The following is a 21,288-nucleotide window of genomic DNA, read 5'->3' as shown; positions in this document are numbered from 1 at the left end:
ATTCATACTTACACACAGGCACATATATATATAATCTGTCAGTGTCATAATGTACACGGTTCACCACATTATCCTCGCACCACGTCCTCTCTGGGTTTTGGAGCCTTAATTGTATGACAGCTGCCCTGCTCTGCAGCTTCTTTTATCTTTACTAGTCCCACCAGATTTCCAAGTTCAAACTCATGAATCAATTCAGTTCCTGAAAAACCACTAACCTTGTGTCTCCTCTCCTTGGGCCGTATCTGCTACCCAGAAATAGAGCTCAGCTGAGAGATCACGAGCAAGAGGAACATGTAGGAAGAATTTCCATAAGGCGCATCTTTGCAATTTTAATAAAACGAGATGCTTGATTGGTGTTAATAATGTGAAAAGATATCAGAAAAAGTGGCATGGTAACAAGATCCTGAAACTTATGAGATAAAGTGGGTTAAAGAAGGAGGGTCTGTTTATTTGACCCACTCTCTCCCTGTGGAAGGCACTCTGCACCCCAGACTAACTCACTCAGATGGTAGATCCTATTCAAAGCTCTTTGTTTTTTTACCCTGACTCCCTCTTATCTGACAATATCTTTTGGATTAAGGTTGACTTTGGGCATTGTCACCTCGACAACTAAACCCAACAGCTCTACCTTCAACTCTTCCAAGTCCTTTTTAGGCACGGAGTTTTTAAAATAGCACAATTCTTCTGTGTCATTATCATTATCATCATCACAGTTCACCTGTGCCACTTAACCCAGAGTTTTAGAAATTTTAATTACTAAATATAGTAAGATATAGTTTGTGTTTTTGAGAGAAACAGAACCAATATACGATATATACATATATATCGTATATTGACTCACGTTATTATGGAGGCTGAGAACTTCCAGGATCTGCCATTGTTATGCTGGAGAAATAGGAAAACTGGTGGTGTAATCAGTGCCTCTCTGGAGGCTGGAGAACCAGGGTAGCCAGTGGTGCAAGTCCTAGTCCCAGATCAGGAGAAGACCTATGCCTCAGCTCAAAGAGGCAGGCAGGAAGCAAAAAGGACAAATATATTTTGCCTCCACCATTTTGTTCTATTCAGGCCCACAACAAAATGGATGATGCCCACCCACAATGGCGAGGACAATCTAGTTTACTGAGCCACAGATTTAAATGTTAATCTCATCTGAAAATAACAACCTCACAGACACACCCAGAAATAATGTTTACTCTGGAAATTTTGTGGCCAGTCAAGTTGACATGTAAAATTAGTCATCAGGATTCTTTTCCTGCTTCACTTTACCATGCTAAGATATAGAGATTATATGTTAAAAAGTATTGGATGACATTGCCCAACAAATGACACTTCATACAGTTTCATCTTCCCAGTCTACTTAGGGAAAGTTTCATTTTGGCCATTCTGAATCTGGGTTCTGAATGTCAGCATCACTGTGCTTCCACTGTAATAGCCCCTCTGACTGACCACCTGAGGTAATTTCAGATTTGGATAGCCATTCCCTCTCACATGACAAGATACAAACTGGTCAGATTCACTTAGCTTAGCTGGTGGAGTCAGGAAAGGAGATGGTGTGCCAGTAATACTGCCTCAGAGGGGCCTTCAATGTGCGTCCTCACTGTAGTAAAGGGGGTAGTTTATTTCCTCATTGTGACAGTTCATTTTAAAGGAAACAAGAGGAAGTTAGTTTGTGTGTAATTACATTGTCTAGGTAAGCCTAGTTTTCTAAAGGTCGAATTATCTTGAAGAGCCATGAAACAGTTTCCAGGACTAGACCTGAGATAGGAATAAGAATGTAGTCACCGCCCTTTTTGGCCTAGGACAAAACCTCATCATTTCTCAGCGGCCCTATGTGGAGGTCTCTCATTGGTCCATAATTTCTCTTCTTCTTTTCTGCCCTCCCCGACGATATCAACTTTCATTTACACTTTGCTCCTCTGGATCTCTTTGTGAAGATCAGGCCCTTGGTTTGGTGAGTGAATCCTGACCACATCTGCCTCTGGCCTGCCTTCACTCATCTCTAAGTAGAGAGGACTTCTCTGTTGGTGTCTAAAGGTGAGTTGAGTAGTTTGTAGTGGACAGAGGTTGGGAGACTTCAGAGGAAAAAAACTGAATTTGCTTGAGTGAGTTAAATTTGTCTTCCGGAAGCTGTTCTGAACAGGGCAAAAAAAAACAAACAAAAACAGCTTGCTGGCTCCCTGCTGAGAGTGCTGACTAAAGTGTGGTCTGGGGGAGGGGTGGACTTAAAAGACAGGAGGTTTGGAGAAGTGAAATTCTTTCTTTATTTCATGGAGGGACTGTTATTTCTACAAGGTGAATTTATCTACATCTCCTACGTGTTCTACAATTTTGAATTGTACCTTGCTAATGATAGCCAGACTCCTGGATTTACCACTGGTAGAAAGTCCCTTCCCACAACAATAAGAGAAGGGCAGAGAGATCTTTGAATCTTAATAGGGTAAATGCCTACCAATGTAACAATCTAATCTTTCTGTATGACTCTGTAGATAAATTCTTATCACCTAGGCCTGTCTGTGTTTAGGAACCTTGATGGGGTGACAGGTGGCATCTGTTCACTTGTCCAGACACAGGAAATTGGTGCAGTTCCTTAAAAACATCACTCACCTTGCTCATTCTTCTCCATGAGCCATATCTGCCAAGAAGAAACAAAATTCAGATGAGACATCAGGAACAAGTAGAGGATGTAGCAAGAATTTCCTAAATTGGTATCTTTTCTAACTTGAATAAATAAAATGAGTTACTAATTGTTGTTAATGATATACAAAGATGTCAGAAGAAGTAGTATGATAAAATGATCCTTAGACCCATGAGGGAAGGAAGTTGGAGGAAGAGAACCTTGTGTTTACTCCCCCTTCCTATAGAAGGTACAGCTGGACACATCTTACTCAGGCATATGGAAGACACCAGTCAAATCTCTTTTCTCACCCTGCCTTCTCTTCATGTGACCCAATCTTACTTTATCAAAGCTGGCTTTGACAGATTATCACCTCTGCTGCATATTCTTGTCCTCCTCTCCGTTGTAAATCAGTGTGAGGCACCTGTCTTTTGAGCTCATATAGTACATCTGCGTCATGCCAATTATCACAGGGATCTAGAATTGATTTTTTTCTTTTCTGCTTCAATTTTTAATTTTCTAAGATTATAATGAGTTACATTAAGTAGTATTAGGTGACTACCTGGCAAATAAAACATAACACAGTTTCATTTTTCCATTTCACAAAAGCGACTCTGACATATAACATCTGTAATTTGGGGCCTCATCATGCTTAAAGAAACAATTACTCCAGTCACAAAAGAAGAAAGTTCTACTATATCCTTATTGTTTGAACTTTTACATAGTTATTATCTTCTAATTTGTTTTTTGCTTGTCTTTAGCTGTCACCTCCGGGACACTTTAGGTTTGTATTCTCATGAGCTCAGATGTCAGAAGACCAATGTGTAAGGCGCAATCACCTGACACCTATGGCAACAAACTGACCTCGGAGTTCTATCACCAGACATCACTACGTTCCCATGTCTATCTCCCTGATTGCCGTGGAGCCCTTGGGTCACTGCTTAAGTAGAGCTGGGGTCATCCTCCATGTGAGAGGACTCTGGCTCCTCTCCACATTGCCCTCCTGTGTCCATTGTGGCAGCAGCTGCTTTTACATTAGCTCCTTATAGCCCCACTGTGAAAAGAAATTCTATAACCCCATGACAGAAAGCATGCTCTGCTCCCCCTTCCTTTATAGGCTCTTGGAGACCCCATCACCATGTTGTATCACAGCTTGAGTCAGAAACATGGGTAGACATTATAATGTAATATCTACCCCTGATATAATGTCTACCTCTGATTTTCTATTGATAGAGCCTGATCTGGGCCATAGTATCTGTATCCAGGGGCTAACTGCATATGGCTATTTTCAGTATCTGTAAGTAGCCAGATTACACTTCAGATTCACCTTCAGCCTCGTTCTTTATCAGGTTCCTTTCATATACGATGAACATGGCACAAGTGGACACTTTTAATATGTCTAACTTTATCTCCATAGAGCCTTTGTAGCTTTTCCATCCCTTGAGGAGAACAACGAGAAAACTTATTGTCTCATGCTAGAGATCTTTCTTTTACCATCAAGCTTAGTGTCTATCAAGACATTAGCATCCACTGAGATCTTCCTTTTCTTCTTTTATTGCTTCATAGCCCCATTTGCCTGAAGTTCCTGACAGAGGTCCTGATCTAAACTGTGGCCGCAAGGCCACATTGAGTCCAGGTCAGAGAATAAGTATCGCTGTGCTACCACTCTGTGATACCCCCTCTGACTGATTACTAGCAAGAGTTTGCAACATGGTTGACCATTGCCATCTATGTGACCTAATTAAACATAAATTGTCAGGTTCAAGTAGCTTAGCTGGAGCTCATCTTTGTGTTTTGATACTAGTCCAGTTGCTAGCATAACTCATCATTAATGATAATTTGTTGAATACTCTTGACTAATATTTTGAGTATTTTTTCTCAAAACTAACATTCATTTCATCTGCTTTTTTTTTTTCCAGGTATATGACATGTGTGATCCTATGAGTATATCCATACCATCCACATACATACACACATTTAGGCTCTAATCAACATCCTTGGCAAATTTCCAGGACAAGCTGTAATCTCACTGTTTACAAATACAGGACTCCCCAGAAATTCACAGCTGGTCTGGATCTCTTCATTTCCACTTGCCCCATTGCTCTGGGTATTAATTGAGTCTATGAAGTTTCCTGTTTGTCTTTGAAAAACTTTGTGGGGTGGGAGGACACAGACTTCAGAAGGAGGACCACAAACATGTTAATCCTAACTCTGATTATTGAATATAAATGATCATTGTAATTTACTTAACTATATCCATTTACACATCCGATAAGGGTTTTCTCTTACCATGTACAGATAGCTTGTCATATTATGTCATGATAATAAGAGAAATTCTCACAAACATACAGCAAATGATGGCAGTGGTTACACTACAACTCAGTTAGTCAGACTAAGTCTTTCTGATATGAGAACACGTCTGGAAAGAGTTCATTGAATTATAAGATTGAATCACAATGATATCAGGGGTACAATTCCATGCTGAGAGAAAAATAGGTATAAACCCCAGACACAGAAGTGGTTTGGTGCTTTTAACATTGAGGATGTGTTTTTGGCATGGGAAAGAACAGTAGGATACATGGTGGGTCACACAAGAACGGTGGTAGAAAAGGCCTCAGGTCATCCTTTCATTCAATTAAGGTAAAGGAAAATATCAATCATTGCACAATTAAGAATGAAATTTTTCACGTAAATTTTGGGAGTAAAGTGTTTGAAATTATTATGAAAAGTCTTTTTTTTACCCGATCAACAAGCTTCTTTCCTTGTTTTGGCACATTTTCTTTTTTGTCCTTTAATATTTTCGCCTTGGCTCCTCCTTGCTTGCTACACAATTACTATCGTTTTTTTCCTACCTTTCTTATTCTGTCTCCTTTTACCTTCCCAATCATGCAAGGATCTGTGAACAGGAGGAGCCTCTGAAGTCAGGACAGGTAGGACAGGGGAGCAACTTCAATGGCTTCAGGAATCCTGGTGAACATAAAGGAGGAGGTGACCTGTCCCATCTGCCTGGAGCTCCTGACAGAACCCCTGAGCCTAGACTGTGACCACAGCTTCTGCCAAGCCTGCATCACTGGAAACAACAAAGAGTCCAAGATCGGCCAAGAAGGAGAGAGCAAGTGCCCTGTGTGCCAAATCCCTTACCAGCCTGGGAATCTGCGGCCTAATCAGCCCATGGCCAAAATAGTGGAGAAGTTCAGGGAAGCCAACTTGAGCCCAGAGGAGGAGCAGAAGAGAGATCTCTGTGTGCGCCATGACGAGAAACTCCTGCTTTTCTGTAAAGAGGATGGGAAGATCATTTGCTGGCTTTGCGAGCGGTCTCAGGAGCACCGTGGTCACCACACATTTCTCATGGAGGAGGTTGCTCAGGAATATCAAGTAAGAGACCAGGATAGAGAAAGGCAGGGCAGAAAATGATACTTGATGAAAAATCTCCACTTTGCTTTAGTCTTTAATAGCTTTGCACCATAGACCTGAGGCTTGTGATCTCTTTTCTTCCTATGCTCAACTTCCGAGGCCTGAAGGACATTTCTGTGCATTCCATCCAATTACAAAAGGTTAAACCTTCAGTACCAACTGTTAGCCAGAAGTAGATATTTTTGGACCTTGTGCTAGTAGGTGGATATTTGGTGTCCAGGAAGAGATCTCATTCCCTCTTTGAACAGGAGGGTTAACTGTGGAGCTGGGTGGATTGAGATGTATGTTCTTTTCTTGCCTCAGGATCAGGTTTCTTCTTCTAGGACATAGAGAATCAGTCTTCTGTTGGTGAGAGGATGCTGACTTCTATCACTTGAGTCTTAAATAACACCTTCACCACCTCAGGTTTTCTTCCAAGTCATAGATTCTAATTGCTGTTCTCACAGTTTCTGTAAGTTGTAGTCTCTCTGGAGATCAGCCTGATTTCATCCCCATTTATCCTCTATTCCAATGCTAAGAAAGCCCAATGCTTGACTCTGGTTTCACAGGAGAAGCTCCAAGCAGCTCTGGTGAAACTGATGGAGGAGGAGCAGGAATCACAGAAGTTGGAAGCTCATATCAGAGAAGAGAGAACTTCCTGGAAGGTAGGAGGAGACACTTTCTGAGGAAATACACTAAAATTTGGGTAAGATCTTGGATGTTATCCACAAGAAGCACTCTTATTCTTTGTTCTCTGACAGCTGATATATCCAAAAGCCATTTAATCAGTCCTCTTCTTTACCCTTCCCTGATAGGTGTGGGCTTGGACAGTGAACATGTCACAAATGAACACAGATATTTGGTGAGAGATATTCACATAGATGAACTCTCTGATGAGGATGGCTAGTGAATTCTGTGTGCCTTTCCTGTCATGTTTTGAGCCTTTGACTCTCTGAGGTGAAGACATTTGGCAATGTTTCATGGTTCTGTCCTCAGTGTTCAATCTTTGGCAGAGGGTCAGGGAGGGTTGGGGGTCAAGATTAATGCAGGGAGGCTTAACTATCCTGGACAGCTGTGTAAAAGCTGAACCACACCGAGGTATCTAATTGGCTCAAAGTTGGTCTCAAGAACGCATATTTGAGGCCATTATTTTAGAATATGATAAAGAGAAAACAATAGGAAACGTCAGCTTCCTCAAGAATTGTTCCCCTGCTTCTACCTTACTTCCCAGTGAGAAATTTCTAAATAGGGTAGTTATTTTCTGACTCCCAGTCACTGCCTGAGGACCTGAGTGCCTCTCTCTCTTTCTCATTCCTGAAGAATCAAATACAAAATGAGAGACAAAGTGTCCAAGCAGACTTTAATGAAATGAGAGGTATCCTGGACTCTGAGGAGCAGAAAGAGCTGCTAAAGCTGACGAATGAGGAGGCAGATATTCTACATAACCTCACCGAGGCTGAGAAAGAACAGGTCCAGCACAGCCAGTTGGTGAGAGCTCTCATCTCAGATGTGGAGCATCTGTTGCAGGGGTCAACAACGGAGATACTGCAGGTAAGACTTGGGAAAAATCCCAGCCTCTGAGATCTGAGAAAAATGAAGACTAGTTTCCTTCTCCTCTGTATTTCTGGTGGTGACACAAAGGTTCCTTTGGCCCTTCAGTACTCCTTCCCTGCATCTGTTTTAAAGGTTATAGGAGTAATTGAATGCATGAATAACAAGGGAAAATTTCATTTTTATTAATTTATCAAGTGCAGTGCAAAAATTTGACTGTGGAGAGAAGATCCATTGTGTCCAGTGATATTCTATAGGCCCCTGTTTTATGCAATCTAGTGTTAAAGATTTATCAGCTGGATCTTCATGATCCAGCTTAGTCACAGACAAACAAATGCACTTTGTAGTCAAGAGTTTTATTTTTCTTTCTTCCTCATAGAATGAGGTGATATTTTCCTCTCTTTATTTTTGAAAAAAATTTGTGAAGTACTGGTATTATTTATTCTTAAATATTTAATAGAATTCACCAATGAAGACATCTCCCTGTGGGTTTTTCGTTTTGGAGAAGTTTAAAATATTTCTTTTTACTTGTATTAAGTTTATTAGATGTTTTTTACCGTTCTTGAATCAGTTTTTGGTAATGTATGTCTTTGTAGGAATTTGTCCATTCTGTGTAAATTGTCTGATTTGTAGGTATAAAGTTAATCCTAATAACCCATGATAAACCTTTTAATTTCTACAGCAGTCACAGTAATGTCCCCTCTTTTATTCCAATTTTTGGTGATTTACTTTTCCTCTTTTTTTTTTTTTTTGGTCAGTAATGTTATATTTCGTCAATTTCATTAATTTTTCTTCAAGAATAAACTTTATTGTTTCACTGATTTTATCTATTTTTTAACTTTTTCGTAAAATTTATTTTTGCTCTCCCCTTTAATGTTTTATTTTTTGTGTATATGTGTGTGCATGTGCAGGTGCACATGTGTGTGTGTGCTGGGTTTAATTGCTACTCTTTTTCTGGTTTTCTTAAAATGGAAACTTAGGTCACCGATTTGAGACCATCTTTTCTAAAATAGTGTTTAATGACAGAAATCCATTGCTTGAGCTGTATTCTATACATTTTATTATTTAGTTTTTATTTTCATTCAGTTCAACTTGTTTTCAAATTTCCATTGTAATTTTTTTGTTGTTGTTGTTAACCCTTGGGATATTTGAAAGTGTGTTGTTTAATTAAAAATTACTTGATAAATTCTTACTTTTTATTTTGCTGCAGATTGCAAATTTATTTTTTTTTGTAATCAGAGAACATATATTTTATTATTTCAGTCTTTTAAACGTATTGACACTTGTGTTATTGCTTAAAGTATTGTACGTCTAGAAAACTTTTCTACATGAATTTGAAAATAATGTATATTCAGCATTCATTTGATGAAATGGTCTATAGATGTCAGTTACATTAAGTTGATTGATAGTATTGTCCATGTCTTCTATATCCTTTATAATTTTCATGCAAACTATGCACTCAATTGTTGAGAGTGCATTATTGAAATCTGGAGTTATTATTATTGAATTGTTTATTTTCCTTTTAATCTTGCTTTGTGTATTTTGAAGCTCAGTTAGGTTAATAACATTTATAATTCTTATATCTTCTTGAAATGCTTAACTTTTTATAATTACGAATTTTCTCTCTGTTTCTCTCATAATATTTATTGTCTTAAAGTGTATTTTTTCTAATATTAATATAAATACTTAGCAATCTTATGATTACTACTTGAATGGTATATGTTTTTCTATATTTTTACTTTTTCCCTATTTGTGTCTTTGAATCCAAAATATGTCTCTTATAGATAGCAAAAATTGAATCTTGCTTTTTATCCAGTCCCATAATCTCTGCCTTTTAATTGGGGTATTAAAACAAGGACACTTATTGCAATTATTGATATGCTTGTATTTAAATTTACCATTTTATGCTTTGCTTTCTATATGTGTCTTGTAGATTTTATTCTGCTCTTTCTCTTTAAGAAGGTTCTTTTGTGTTAAAAAATATTTCTAATTTTAAGTTTTCTTGTTTTCTAACTGTATTTTTTTTTTTAGTTTATTTCCTACTGTTTGCTCTAGTGCTTACTATATGCATCTTTTACTATCATGATCAACTTCAGATGTATACTAAATTCCAGTAAAGTATAGAAATTTCTCTCAACATTGCTCCATTTCCTTCCAGCAATACCATAGTGAAGCTTTCAATATGGGCACCTGATCCAATGCAGGCCAACGCCATGCAGGTCTAAGAATTTGTTGTGATAACTGGGAAAATAACTTATCATTTCTTCTAGATTTTATAACAGGAGATTCATGTTTCCTTCATGAACTTAGAATAAATTCTATGTAGAGAGAATAAATAGAATATGGACAAGGACATATACGACATCCTGATGACCAGGTTTGAACTTCAAAATTAAGCTTTGACTAAAGCTATAACTGCCCCCCAAAATACTTTCATGTACTAAATCTAGTTTTATTAGTTTTTTGTCATACACACACACACACACACACGCACAGACACAAACACTAATACAGAGAGCAAAATCATGTTTTTGGCATGTGTAGACCCAGCTGTTGGCCTAGTTTTTGTGACATGAAGGAAGTAAGTCTGAGGTAAAAGAGACCAAATGTATTGGTATATATCTATTCAAACAAATAAAATTATATTTCTGATGATAAAGAAGATCAGACGGCTAAAAACTGTTAAGAATGTGAATTCAACTGGCTTAGTATAGACTAAGTAAAGTACCTATTAGGCATCAGAAATTACTGTTTCGGAAGTGGTATCTTTACCACTGAAAATACTAACCTGCATTTAAGAGGGAAATCGAATAAAAATAAAGAGTTGGAAATTAACTGCAAATATGTGTGTTGAATTTAAGGGAATAGATGAGGTCATTTATAGATAGTGTATAAAATGAAAGGAGAGAGACTTGAGAAAGGCCTACATTAGTACATTTGTTTGCTTGTACCCTCAGCAAAAACCATATAAACTTCTTGAAGAGTATTATGGTTATTTACTCATCTTTGATTTTCCAAAGCCTGGCATAATGCTTGAAAAATAATAATATATAAGTTTACATTTCTGTTGAGTAAATGAAAGGACCATGAATTATTCAAATCATCTCATGGTGAGTCTTATGCTTTTGGGGAAAAAAGTATGGACCACTTGATTTCCTCATAAATATGTCTCCTCTCCAGACACTGGAACTCTCATGCTGTACTTCCACAATGGTCAAAGCTGTTTCTACCTTTTAGGAAACCTGACAACCCTACATGAGTCTTCTGGAATGATTGGCCTGGGTCTTTTCTTTACTTTTTGTCTCTTATATTGGGACCACCTATATCCCCACTATATCAGGATGTGGTGAAGATGTGATAAAGCTTTGTAAGTGGGAAAGGCATATCATTTCTTGACTCATGTATTCTCTTTTCTCCCTAGGATGTGAAAGGCATCATGGAAAGGTATGTGAGGGAGACCAGAGATGGTTCTTCTGTGCTGTGAAAAGAGGTTTAAAGCCGTTAGAGTTATCTGGTGGTCAATTAGAATGAAACATCACTCAGGGCAGGAAATTTGAGGTTTAGTTTTATCTTAAGTTCCTCTTCACAAATTATAGTTTGAGTGTTCTGTAACTATTGAGAATGGACCAGATTCTATGGTAGGGAATTTAGGTGGTGAGAAGTTCCAGAGTTTGGGTCAGTAGCTTTATTAGGAATAAAGCATTGCATCATCAGACCTCTGTGATTTTATAAATTTTATTCACCCTGCGTGCCTGTGTCTAACTCACATTGCCGTAATTCCTAGGTTCTTAACTTACGGAGGGAAGATTGTATCATCTTTATCTGCCAAGCACCCAGAATGGAAGACAACTCATTTATAGTTAAATTTCTGCACTGGGAAAGAGGAGACCAGGTCCTTCTATACAGTTCTGTTTAGAATTCCAAAAACAGACTTGAATCTCAAAAAATATTTTGGCCCTGGTGCAAACAGTTAATCCATTTTCCTCACATACTTTAGAAGTCAGAATGGAAAGGTGGAATCCTGAGTCAAAATTTGCACAACTACCTGAAAACACTAAACTCTTTCTAAACACATGAAATTCAGACCACTATTACTTTGGTGATCATAATGCCTTCTTTTCCAAGGGCTTGTTATTACCCCCAAAGAACCTGAAATCTTAGATGTTATTCTGAGGGCCTGCCTATTGGGGAGCAGACTTTGAAGATCTTGGTCCCTTCAGACAGCATTCACACACTTGATATGTCCCAAACACCCAGAAGCCAGGTTCTACAACCTCACTATGAATCATCTCCCTGTTAATTCACATCCATGCAGTGACTTTTCTACACATTAATTTTTTTAAAGTACCACAGTTTTATTAAATCGATTCTCATATAATTTTAAATGATTTCTAGAAGGTAGAGAGAGAAAGTTAATGATTTCATAATGGAAAGAATAAACTATGCTTCAGAGAGGTCAGGACCTTCCAAAGGTCATAGAGACAGTAACTGGAAAGGTGTGCGTGAACACATTTTTTCTGGTTCCAAGGTCAGCAATCTACTCTCTTCTTTCTCTGTGTCTCCAGGGAAAAGGATTCAAGTGAATCAGTGGGATGAAAAGATTGGAAGTCAGTTGTTTTGGAGGGACAGAAATGTCACAGGTTTGGGGGTCCATTTTTGTCATCCCTAGGACTGAGACCTTGACTCTGAAGAAGCCTAAAACTTTTTCCAAGGAACGAAGGAGAGTATCCCGAGCTTCTGAACTGAAAGAAGCATTGAAAGAGTTTAAAGGTGAGGAGAGCCAGGGGAAGGGTGTGGTGGTGGGATTCTTGTGCTATCCAGGACAAAATGGGGGAGTGGATGTTGTTTCTAGATGAGGGTAAGAGAGAGGAGGTAGGCCTGACAAGGAGAGAGAGCTCCTGTGCTGAAGATGATCAGATCTAAGGGGGAATGGCCAGTTGTCTGCTTTGTCCTCTCATTCACCAGTTCATAGCTTCACAGGGCTCCCCTCCAACGTGCCCACTCTAGAGAAAAGACAGGTATCAGTGTTTACTCCTTTGCTTCTAATAACATCATTGCAACTTTTGTCATTTCAGAGCTGGCAGAAGTTCGATGCTACCATAAGAAGAACCCATGGGGTGGTGCATTCTCCTTCTCCTGATCCCTTTTCAGAAGTTGTGGTTACTACTCGGTCCCATGAATTTAGCTCTTGTATTCTTTCCCAAGCATGCCAACATGCCACAGTTCTTATGTGTCCTACTCATCTCTGACCCATCAGCACAAGTTCCTCCCAATATTCCCTATAATTCCCAAGTCAACTACCAATGTTCCTCCTCACAATGTCACGAGAGGCATCTATTCTTTATCTTTCACCTGGTGCTGTAATTTTTCCTACACTGGATATGATGCTGAATGCAACCAACACATCTGCTGTTGCCGTGTCTGAGGATCAGAGACAAGTGAGAGTTGTGCAAGCTTTTACATAAACAAATACACATTTATGTGATTTTTCTGCCTTCGATGTCTTTAGCCACCAATATTTCTCCTCAGGGAAATATTACTGGGAAGTAGCTGTGTCTGGGAAGATTGCCTGGATCCTGGGGGTATCCAATGACAGAAGTAAACTCAATTTCTCTCAGAGTTCTGGGGTATTTTGTCTCAGGTGTTTATTCCAGATACAGACCTCAAAATAGCTGCTGGGTTATAGGGTTAAAGAATCAATCTGAGTACGTTGCCTTTGAAGACTCTTCCACATCTGATCCCCAGGTCTTGCGTCTTTCTTTGGCTGTTCCTCCCCGTCGTGTTGGGGTTTTCCTAGACTATGAAGCAGGCACTATCTCATTTTTCAATATCACAAACCATGGGTCACTCATCTACATGTTTTCTAATTGTCGCTATTCTTTGACTGTTTATCCATATTTCAATCCTTGGGACTGTCCAGGCCCCATCACCTTGTGCCCACTGAGCTACTAAACATTTTTAATCCCTCACTAACTTCTCCTTAGTGCCCTTTCCTGTGGTTCATCTCTTGCACCTGATTTTATCTGTACCATTCTGACTGCCTGTTCCCTTTTTACCCTTCTTTTATTTAGAACATCTTTGTAATATTCTACTAGGGCTGCGACAGCAAAGCAACATAGATTAGGTTGACTTAAATAACAGCCATTTATTGTCTCACAGTTCTGGCGGCTAAAAGTCCAAAATCAAGGTGTCAGCAGAGTTGGTTCTTTCTGAGGGCTGTGAGGAAAGGATCTGTTCCTGGTTTCTCTCTTTGACTGGTGGATGGCTGTCTTCTCCCTATGTCTCTTTACATCATCTTCTCACTATGCATGGCTCTGTGTCTAAATTTCACCTTTTTTAGGACACCAGTTACATTAGAGTGGGGATCACCCTAATGACTTCATTTTAAATTAATTACCTCTGTGAAGACCTGATATCCAAATAAGGTCACATTCTGGAGTATTAAGGGTTAGGATTGCAACATATGAATTTTGGGGGAACACAATTCAACCCACACCAGTCTTTTACAATTCCTTACCATACAGTGAAAGCTTGAACCTATTCTTCCTAATCTTGTTTCTTTAGGAGTGAACGCTTTTTTTTCTTGTACTTGCATGAGAAACACATCTAATTCTTCCTAGAGAAAGAACAGTATTACTGTAAGTCATCTGACATCTCTTTTCTTCCTCATTCCCTCTGCTGCTTAACAGAATTAGCAAAGGAATAATTGTCATCTCTATCCATGTTATCTCAGAAAGTGTATACGAATTTGTCCCTAAATAGTGAATCTTTTGGAGAGCATTCCTTTACCAATTGCACTCCATATTTATCACAGAATTAAAGCAGGTAATGCATAAATAAAATATTTACCAAGAGTAAGAGTTTTGGTACTCAGAGTTTCTGAAGTCAAATCTGGTCTCTTCACTTATAAGCTGTGTAACCTTGAGTAAGTTACTTACTATCTCTTAGTTTCATTTTCTTAAAATAATAATTGATGTCAAAGATTGTACCTAATTCCTCAGATCACTTTGAGAAACTATATTTTATTAAATGTAAAGCACTTTGCTAAAAGTCTTATATGTAAAAATAAATATTTGTTATTACTTAAAAAATGTAAGCTCTGTCAATGTTCTGAAGAGCAGTTTCGTTTTGGTTTGGTTTGGTTTGCTTCAATAAAACGATAATGGGCTCTACTGAAGTCTCATTTTTCAGATCTCAAAACCCCACTGCAGTCAGTATAAGTTCATGATATGTCCTGTAGATAGGATCATGTCTAGGGTCAGCTGTCCTCTTGAAAGACAGAATTTTGATGTTCAGTCCTTTTCCTTGTGGTGAAAAACTTGAGTATACCATTGTATTTAGTACTTCATGTACTTTTCTTCTTTTTTTTTTTTTTTGTGAGGAAGATCAGTTCTGTGCTAACATCTGCCAATCCTCCTCTTTTTTTGCTGTCCTGGGCTAACATCTGTGCCAATCTTCCTCCACTTTATGAGGGACGCTGCCACAGCATGGCTTGCCAAGCCGTGCGTCGGTGCGCGCCCGGGATGCAAACCTGTGAACCCCGGGCCGGCGAAGCGGAGCACATGCACTTAACCACTTGCGCCACCGGGCCAGCCCCCAAAGGTACTGATATTTAAAGCAGATTAATATTCATTCTGAACACTAATTATTTCAATCACAGAAAAAATAATCAACATCAGTCTGTATCAGGGCTCATATGCCAGGAAATTGGGAAGCTACTACAAATATTCTGTTGTTTAATTCCCACAATATCCCTATCAAGTAAGGTTTAGTATATTTATTTCAGATGATGAACCAAATCCAATTAAATTTAATTTATTAAGGTCCAGTAAATAGCAACGGCAATATGATAAGGAAATTCTATCTGATTTCAAAGTCCAGGCTATTAACTGTGCACAGTGTTCACCCTCTACATCACGTCACCTGAAAGAGCACCCTGGTGATGAAGCAGCGCAACTTGGTTTTAGCCAACACCATGACCTGCTCCTGCTTCATTAATGCCTACATGGGTTGAGCATATCAACCTCTATTTCCTGGCACCCAAGATTTTCCCATGATGCTCCCAGCTCCTTCTGCAGATCACCATCCCCTGGGTTCTCCCTCCTACCCCACGTCCTAGGGAATCTAGCGCCTACCTATTCATAAGGGATGTACTGCAGAGAGGGCAGGTGTGCTGAAGAAACCCAGACCTAGTTCTAATCCTGCCTCCTCCACTCACTAGCTGTGGGACATTGGGGAATATCTCTTAGGTTTATACATTCTTTTACTGCCTGATTGGAATTCCTTCCTCATATGACAGTTTTGAGGATTAACTGGGAGAAAGATCTCCTATGAATATGTATTTACAGACATAATTGTATATTTACTTGTGTGTATGCATGTGTGTGTAAGTATGAGTGTGTATGTATATACCATTCCCAGGCCAAATTATTTCTTTTTCATTCCACTGGGACAAGTTATTACCTCTGTATGTCTTAATGTGGGCTCAGGGCAGCAGGTGTCCTAGTTTATAATACATACGTCTCTAAGAAAATTTGTACCTGTGCTCCCCTAGGTAAGTTATTTCTCATCCAGAATTTGAAACTGTTAAAAAAGGAAAAAAAAGAAAAATGCATAAGATTTTATATATGGTGTAGACTCAAGGGTTTTACTATAAGGAAAGGCCTGAACACCAAAAATCTGTCTCTTATAAGAGTAGCTGTCCCCACATATGGCTACGTCTGCTGGACAGACTTTGTAAAATCATACTTGGCAGTTTTCTGAACCACTCCCAATAAACGGCCTTAAAAACAGTCCCAGCCTAGGTATAAAAACTTCTACCGAAGAAGACTGGAAATGGAATGGTCTTCACAGCAGAGTCTGGGAACTTGAGAAATGAAACTTCAGTAGAATGAATTATTCTTCCTCTGAAGGGCACAAATCTGTTGCAGAGGACATTAACACAGCTTATACCTTTCAGTAATCATGAGAGAAAATATTTATTATAATTACAGGATGTTTAAAGAGGTGCTTTACATTGAGTGACACTTAGTTTTGCACAATAATCTAAGAGTTAGGTAGAGTTGTAAATCCCAATTTGTATTTTAGGAAAAAGAAGCCTGGAATTTATTCACCATTATATACCTTGTAAAGGAAGAGACAGGATTTCATAGTTCTCCACATGTCTCACTAAAATGTTCGTATCTGTAGCGTTACCATCATGACTTGGAACCAATGCTAACAAAGGTATACATGAATGATTTCTCAATACCAATAACACACTCAGCCATGGGGATCAACATAATAGAGGTTGATAGGGGCCTCAAGATACTCACATAATGTCAATCCTGGGCAACAGTTTGAGTGGTGACAAAACTTCCCTCCTTAACCAAACTCTGTTCAGGTGCCTTTGAACTCTCTTCTCAACTGGGCTCTGACTTTTAGGCTTCTAGTGTTAGTCTCTGCATTGTCCAGTTTTAACAAAAACTCTGCTGACTCAATCTAGTGAGTCGTTGCCTCAGCACCCTTGAAGATATTCAGCTGGTCTGACCACCCCCAATATCTTATCACCCTGCTTGCCTACAGCAGAAATTCTGTTAGGTCGGTTTAACAAAGAATTACTCTACCTCTTAGTAATTTTCCATCCACCAACCTCTGACCCTGCTCCTAGGCTATAAATCCCCACTTTTCTTTGTTATATTTATGTTGATCCTGATCTCTCTCCCCTATCACCAAACTCCATTTTAGTAGCCCCCTGGAATAATAAAGTCTTTCTTTCCTTCCGTTTTTAACATGTGTCCTGAATAGTTTTTTCTTTAAGAGTTGTGGTGGCTTCAGAACCCAAATCAGAGAGGATTATCTGCTTTCCCCTCATCTTGCTGTCAGGAATTGGGGGATCACAGACACCTGTGCTCTGATATCTACAATGCCCAAGAAGTGCCATTTTCTTATATCTCCCCATTAAACTCTAACCTTGGCAAAGAGCTACGGATCCTTCCTGGATACACAGGGTCATCCCCTTAAACCCTAGTCTTGTTTATTTCTGAAACCTGAGATTTCTGGATAAAGTGGCAGGGCCCTCCCATTGACCCCTAAGACCACAGAGAGTAGCAGGGGGAACAGTTCCTGAATGAGTCACAGGGGCTGCCCTTCCAGGTTTGGACACAAGTTTTATAGGGCAGAGGGAGGGAGAGTTGGGTGGAGCAGTAGCCCAGGCAGACACTGTTTCCCAGTGGGGACCTCTGGGGCCAGCACTGGGCCAGTTTGAGCTGAGTCCAGGCTTCTCTCAGGCTTTCCTGACGGTTATCATGGCAGCATCTGCTGTCAGGGCAACAAAAGCCCCTAAAGAAGGGGCTTTGCAGTAAGGGGCCCACACAGTACTACTCTTACTTACAAATTTTGGCAAGATTTCCTACCTCCAATACCTCCAGAAGGGACTCTAATTAAGACTCTAATGTCTCTTTAGGGCTGCTGGACAAATGGATCCCAAAGGGCTCTACACTCTTTTTTTCTCCTTCCAAAGTTTCAACAGCTGGCTGCACTACAGGGTGTGTATCAGGACCAGAGACCTGCACAGACTCACTCTGTTGGCAGAAGCTCACTGGCCATTCCCTTTGGCTGAGAGCCCTTAGCAGTGGCTACAGGAGAGCTTCCCTATCTTTCTCCAAAACACTCTGAGGTAAACATACCCCCAATGAATCTTGGCATTCATTCCTTTGTACAATCCCTTCCCTTTGAGAGCTAGCAGAATTTGTGAATTCCTTGTAACTGATGGAATGTGGCACAGGTGATGAGATGTCACTACTGTGGTCATATTACATTATCTAAGACTGTCTCCCTGCAGTAGTTCTCTTTCTCCTAGTGGCCTTGAAGAAGTCACAGCCATATTATGTGCTTCCTATGGGGAAGCCCACACAGCAAGGAACTTTGGTCACTCTGTAAGAGCCGTAAAGAGGGTCTGTAAGACAGTCTATAAGAGTGTCTCAGTCTTATAAGTACCAGGAATTTAATTCTGTCAACAACCTGGGATAGCTTGGACCCAGAAGCTTCTCTGCTCTAATGTGTATCCCAGCTGGCACTTTGTGTATATAACAGAGGAAGAAATTTTCCTTTACCTTTCCAGGTGATCCTGGCTTGTCTAAGAAATAAATTAACATGAGCCAGATTAAAAGGAGAAAAACACAAGTTTAATAACCAGTATACATGGGAGAAACTCAGCAAAACTGAGAGACAGAATTTTGATGTTCAATCCTTTTCCTTGTGGTGAAAAACTTGAGTATACCATTGTATTTAGTACTTCATGTACTTTTCTTCTTTTTTTTTTTTTTGTGAGGAAGATCAGTTCTGTGCTAACATCTGCCAATCCTCCTCTTTTTTTGCTGTCCTGGGCTAACATCTGTGCCAATCTTCCTCCACTTTATGAGGGACGCTGCCACAGCATGGCTTGCCAAGCCGTGCGTTGGTGCACGCCCAGGATCCGAACCGGCGAACCCCAGGCTGCCTCAGCGCAACTCGCACACTTAACTACTTGCGCCACCGCGCCAGCCCCTGCTTTCTTCTTTAAAAAAAAAAAAATCCTTTTCAAATGTAGGATGTAGAATAGTATCTAGAATAGCAAAACACAAACTATTCTTAGAGAAGTATGTATGCATTTTAACTTAGGGCAGGCTATGCCACTGTACATAATTTGAATCAGGATTTGCAGCACTGAAGGAGGCTTGGGCCTGCAGAACAGAAGAAGCAGGGGAGTGGTGGGGCCTCGGCCATAGGGGACATTTGAGAGGTGCAGAAACTGGTGAAGTGCAGGGGAAATGTGAACTCCCGAATGAGGTCAACTGTTGGACCTGTTTACATTGGGTATATATACACAATCAAGGCCAGGGTTGTCTTCCTTGTTAAAATGAGGAGCTGTCAAAGAGGTTCTTACCACAAAAGGAGAAATGCCAGCCCAATTAACATTAAAGAGAGAATTCAGGAAGATTATCAGAGTGGAAGATGATGATGGTGACAAAGGCCCCCAGATGAAGGAGTCAAAACTGCCCTTTCTTCCCAACTATTTGGCCAACCCACCCTTCCTTTTTATCTACAGCCCCACAGCAGATGATTCAGCCCAGCTGCAGAAAGGGGACCTCTGTACACCTCCTGCATCACTCTCTATGGATGGCTCACCTCTATTGCTCCCAGCCCCCCACTGCCTCCTCTGCCAGGAGCCTTTCCATAGGACTACAGCTCTTGGCACTGGTTGAGGTTTGGGATATGTCTGCACCTCTGCCATACTCAGAACATCAGAAAGCATAAAATCAAGCCACCAGTGAGTCAGAGTCACTCACTTTTCTCTTCTGTCCTGTCTAAGCCACTGGTTTCTCTGGAGCCTTAAAATAGGATGTGTACAGGAATAGTGCCAGCATTCCATCCATTTTTCTTCACTGGAGCAATTCCATTTAATATTGAAGAGCTAGTACAAAAGGTGGGGATTCAGAACCCCTTTTCTTTGAGACAATTATTTCTTTGACATTGAACTGGACGGACAGGAACGCACCTGCCCAGAGTTACTCACAGTGAGTTCCTGTGAGCTGAAAGTTAATCCAGATCAAGTGGAGAAAATCAGAAAATTATCCCATACTCTGGAAAGAAAAGACGAAGATGTAGTTCAACTCCAAGATTTCCAAGGGTTGGAACTGGTCCTCATGAGAAGTGAAAATAATTTTCTGTTCAGAAATGTTGCATCCACACTGACTGAAAGGTCTTGCTACAAGAAGAGAGCTTCAAAACTGACTTACTAATTCAGCAAGCACTTTTATCACTGGGTAGTGTTACAGTGTGTGCCATTTCTGCACCAAGGACAAGCCCCTAATCTAAATGTCTTGGATGCCTGAGAGTGTTCCTAGTGACACCACATAGCATCTGCTAACATCTTTCTGGCAATGTAGGAAGCCCCTGATCCCCAAGGATTGGTGCACACTTCCAAGCCTCCTGGTGCACAATAATCCTATTGCTTGAAGCTGTGAAGAGCTGAGAATTGGTCTGGAGAGGCAGAAACCGGTGGTTCTATATTTCATGTTTTGTGGTGCAGAATGTAAGAGATTTGTCTAAGCAGAAGCTGGGAGAGAAGGGTGTCTGTTTCTAGCCACTCATGTTGACAGTCCACCTGAAGGACCAGGATGTGCTTTCCTCGGCGTTGCGTGTCCCAACTCTCCTGAAATGTGAACTGACTAGAGAAAAAATTGAGGGAAGCACAGGTACTGGACAAGGGAATTTTAGTGTGACTTGTAGCTGTCAGGTTTCACATACCATCTTTATAAATGTTACTCAGAATAAAGTATTTCAGAATACAGTTACCTAATTATACTATAAACCAGAGGAGCTTCCCCTTCCCCACTTTTTCCTTTGTAAACACTCATGACTGCTGCTTTATCTCTAGTCTACCATTGCCTAGACAGTCATCCCTGCATTAACTCCCCTTCCTGGTCACTAGAGGATTCTTTGATGCTTTCTGAAAGAACAACCACCCCTTTTTCTTTAACTCTAAAGGGATTCTTGTCATCTACGTGTTTAATTGCACCATATGAGAAGAGCACAAACATTGTTACTCCCTTGTCCTCCACTTTATTTTCTGTTAGAAATGAAAAGCAAATTTTGAGACAGATTCTGTGGCTATTTTAAAGGTTATTGTGGGAAACAGGTAAAGGAGTTACCATCATTATTTTTAGGTCAAAGATAAAAGTAATTTTGAAATCATTAGGATTTTTACA

General features: G+C 39.9%; 1 protein-coding gene and 2 pseudogenes across 1 annotated transcript; all 3 read left to right on the top strand.

Annotated features, from left to right (window-relative positions):
* Positions 1 to 1,871: 1,871 nt before the first annotated feature.
* LOC147916590 (tripartite motif-containing protein 5-like) lies at positions 1,872 to 13,512 on the top strand. The gene is made up of 7 exons (XM_087433331.1): positions 1,872 to 2,034; positions 5,508 to 5,989; positions 6,577 to 6,672; positions 7,328 to 7,558; positions 10,980 to 11,002; positions 12,228 to 12,328; positions 12,634 to 13,512. Exons 2-7 carry the CDS (start codon positions 5,567 to 5,569, stop codon positions 12,696 to 12,698), a joined length of 939 nt encoding a protein of 312 aa, XP_087289457.1. The 5' UTR covers positions 1,872 to 2,034; positions 5,508 to 5,566; the 3' UTR covers positions 12,699 to 13,512.
* Positions 12,862 to 13,510, top strand: LOC147916591 (E3 ubiquitin-protein ligase TRIM22 pseudogene; annotated as a pseudogene).
* Positions 13,513 to 15,500: 1,988 nt separating the features above from the next.
* Positions 15,501 to 20,319, top strand: LOC147916589 (ankyrin repeat domain-containing protein 40 pseudogene; annotated as a pseudogene).
* The last annotated feature ends 969 nt before the right edge of the window (positions 20,320 to 21,288 follow it).

Source organism: Ceratotherium simum, chromosome 7, assembly GCF_057802395.1.
Source record: "Ceratotherium simum simum isolate JZ-2026a chromosome 7, ASM5780239v1, whole genome shotgun sequence".
Taxonomy (NCBI): domain Eukaryota; kingdom Metazoa; phylum Chordata; class Mammalia; order Perissodactyla; family Rhinocerotidae; genus Ceratotherium; species Ceratotherium simum.
Note: the sequence above shows the minus strand (reverse complement) of the source record. Positions and strands in the feature narration are given on the sequence as shown.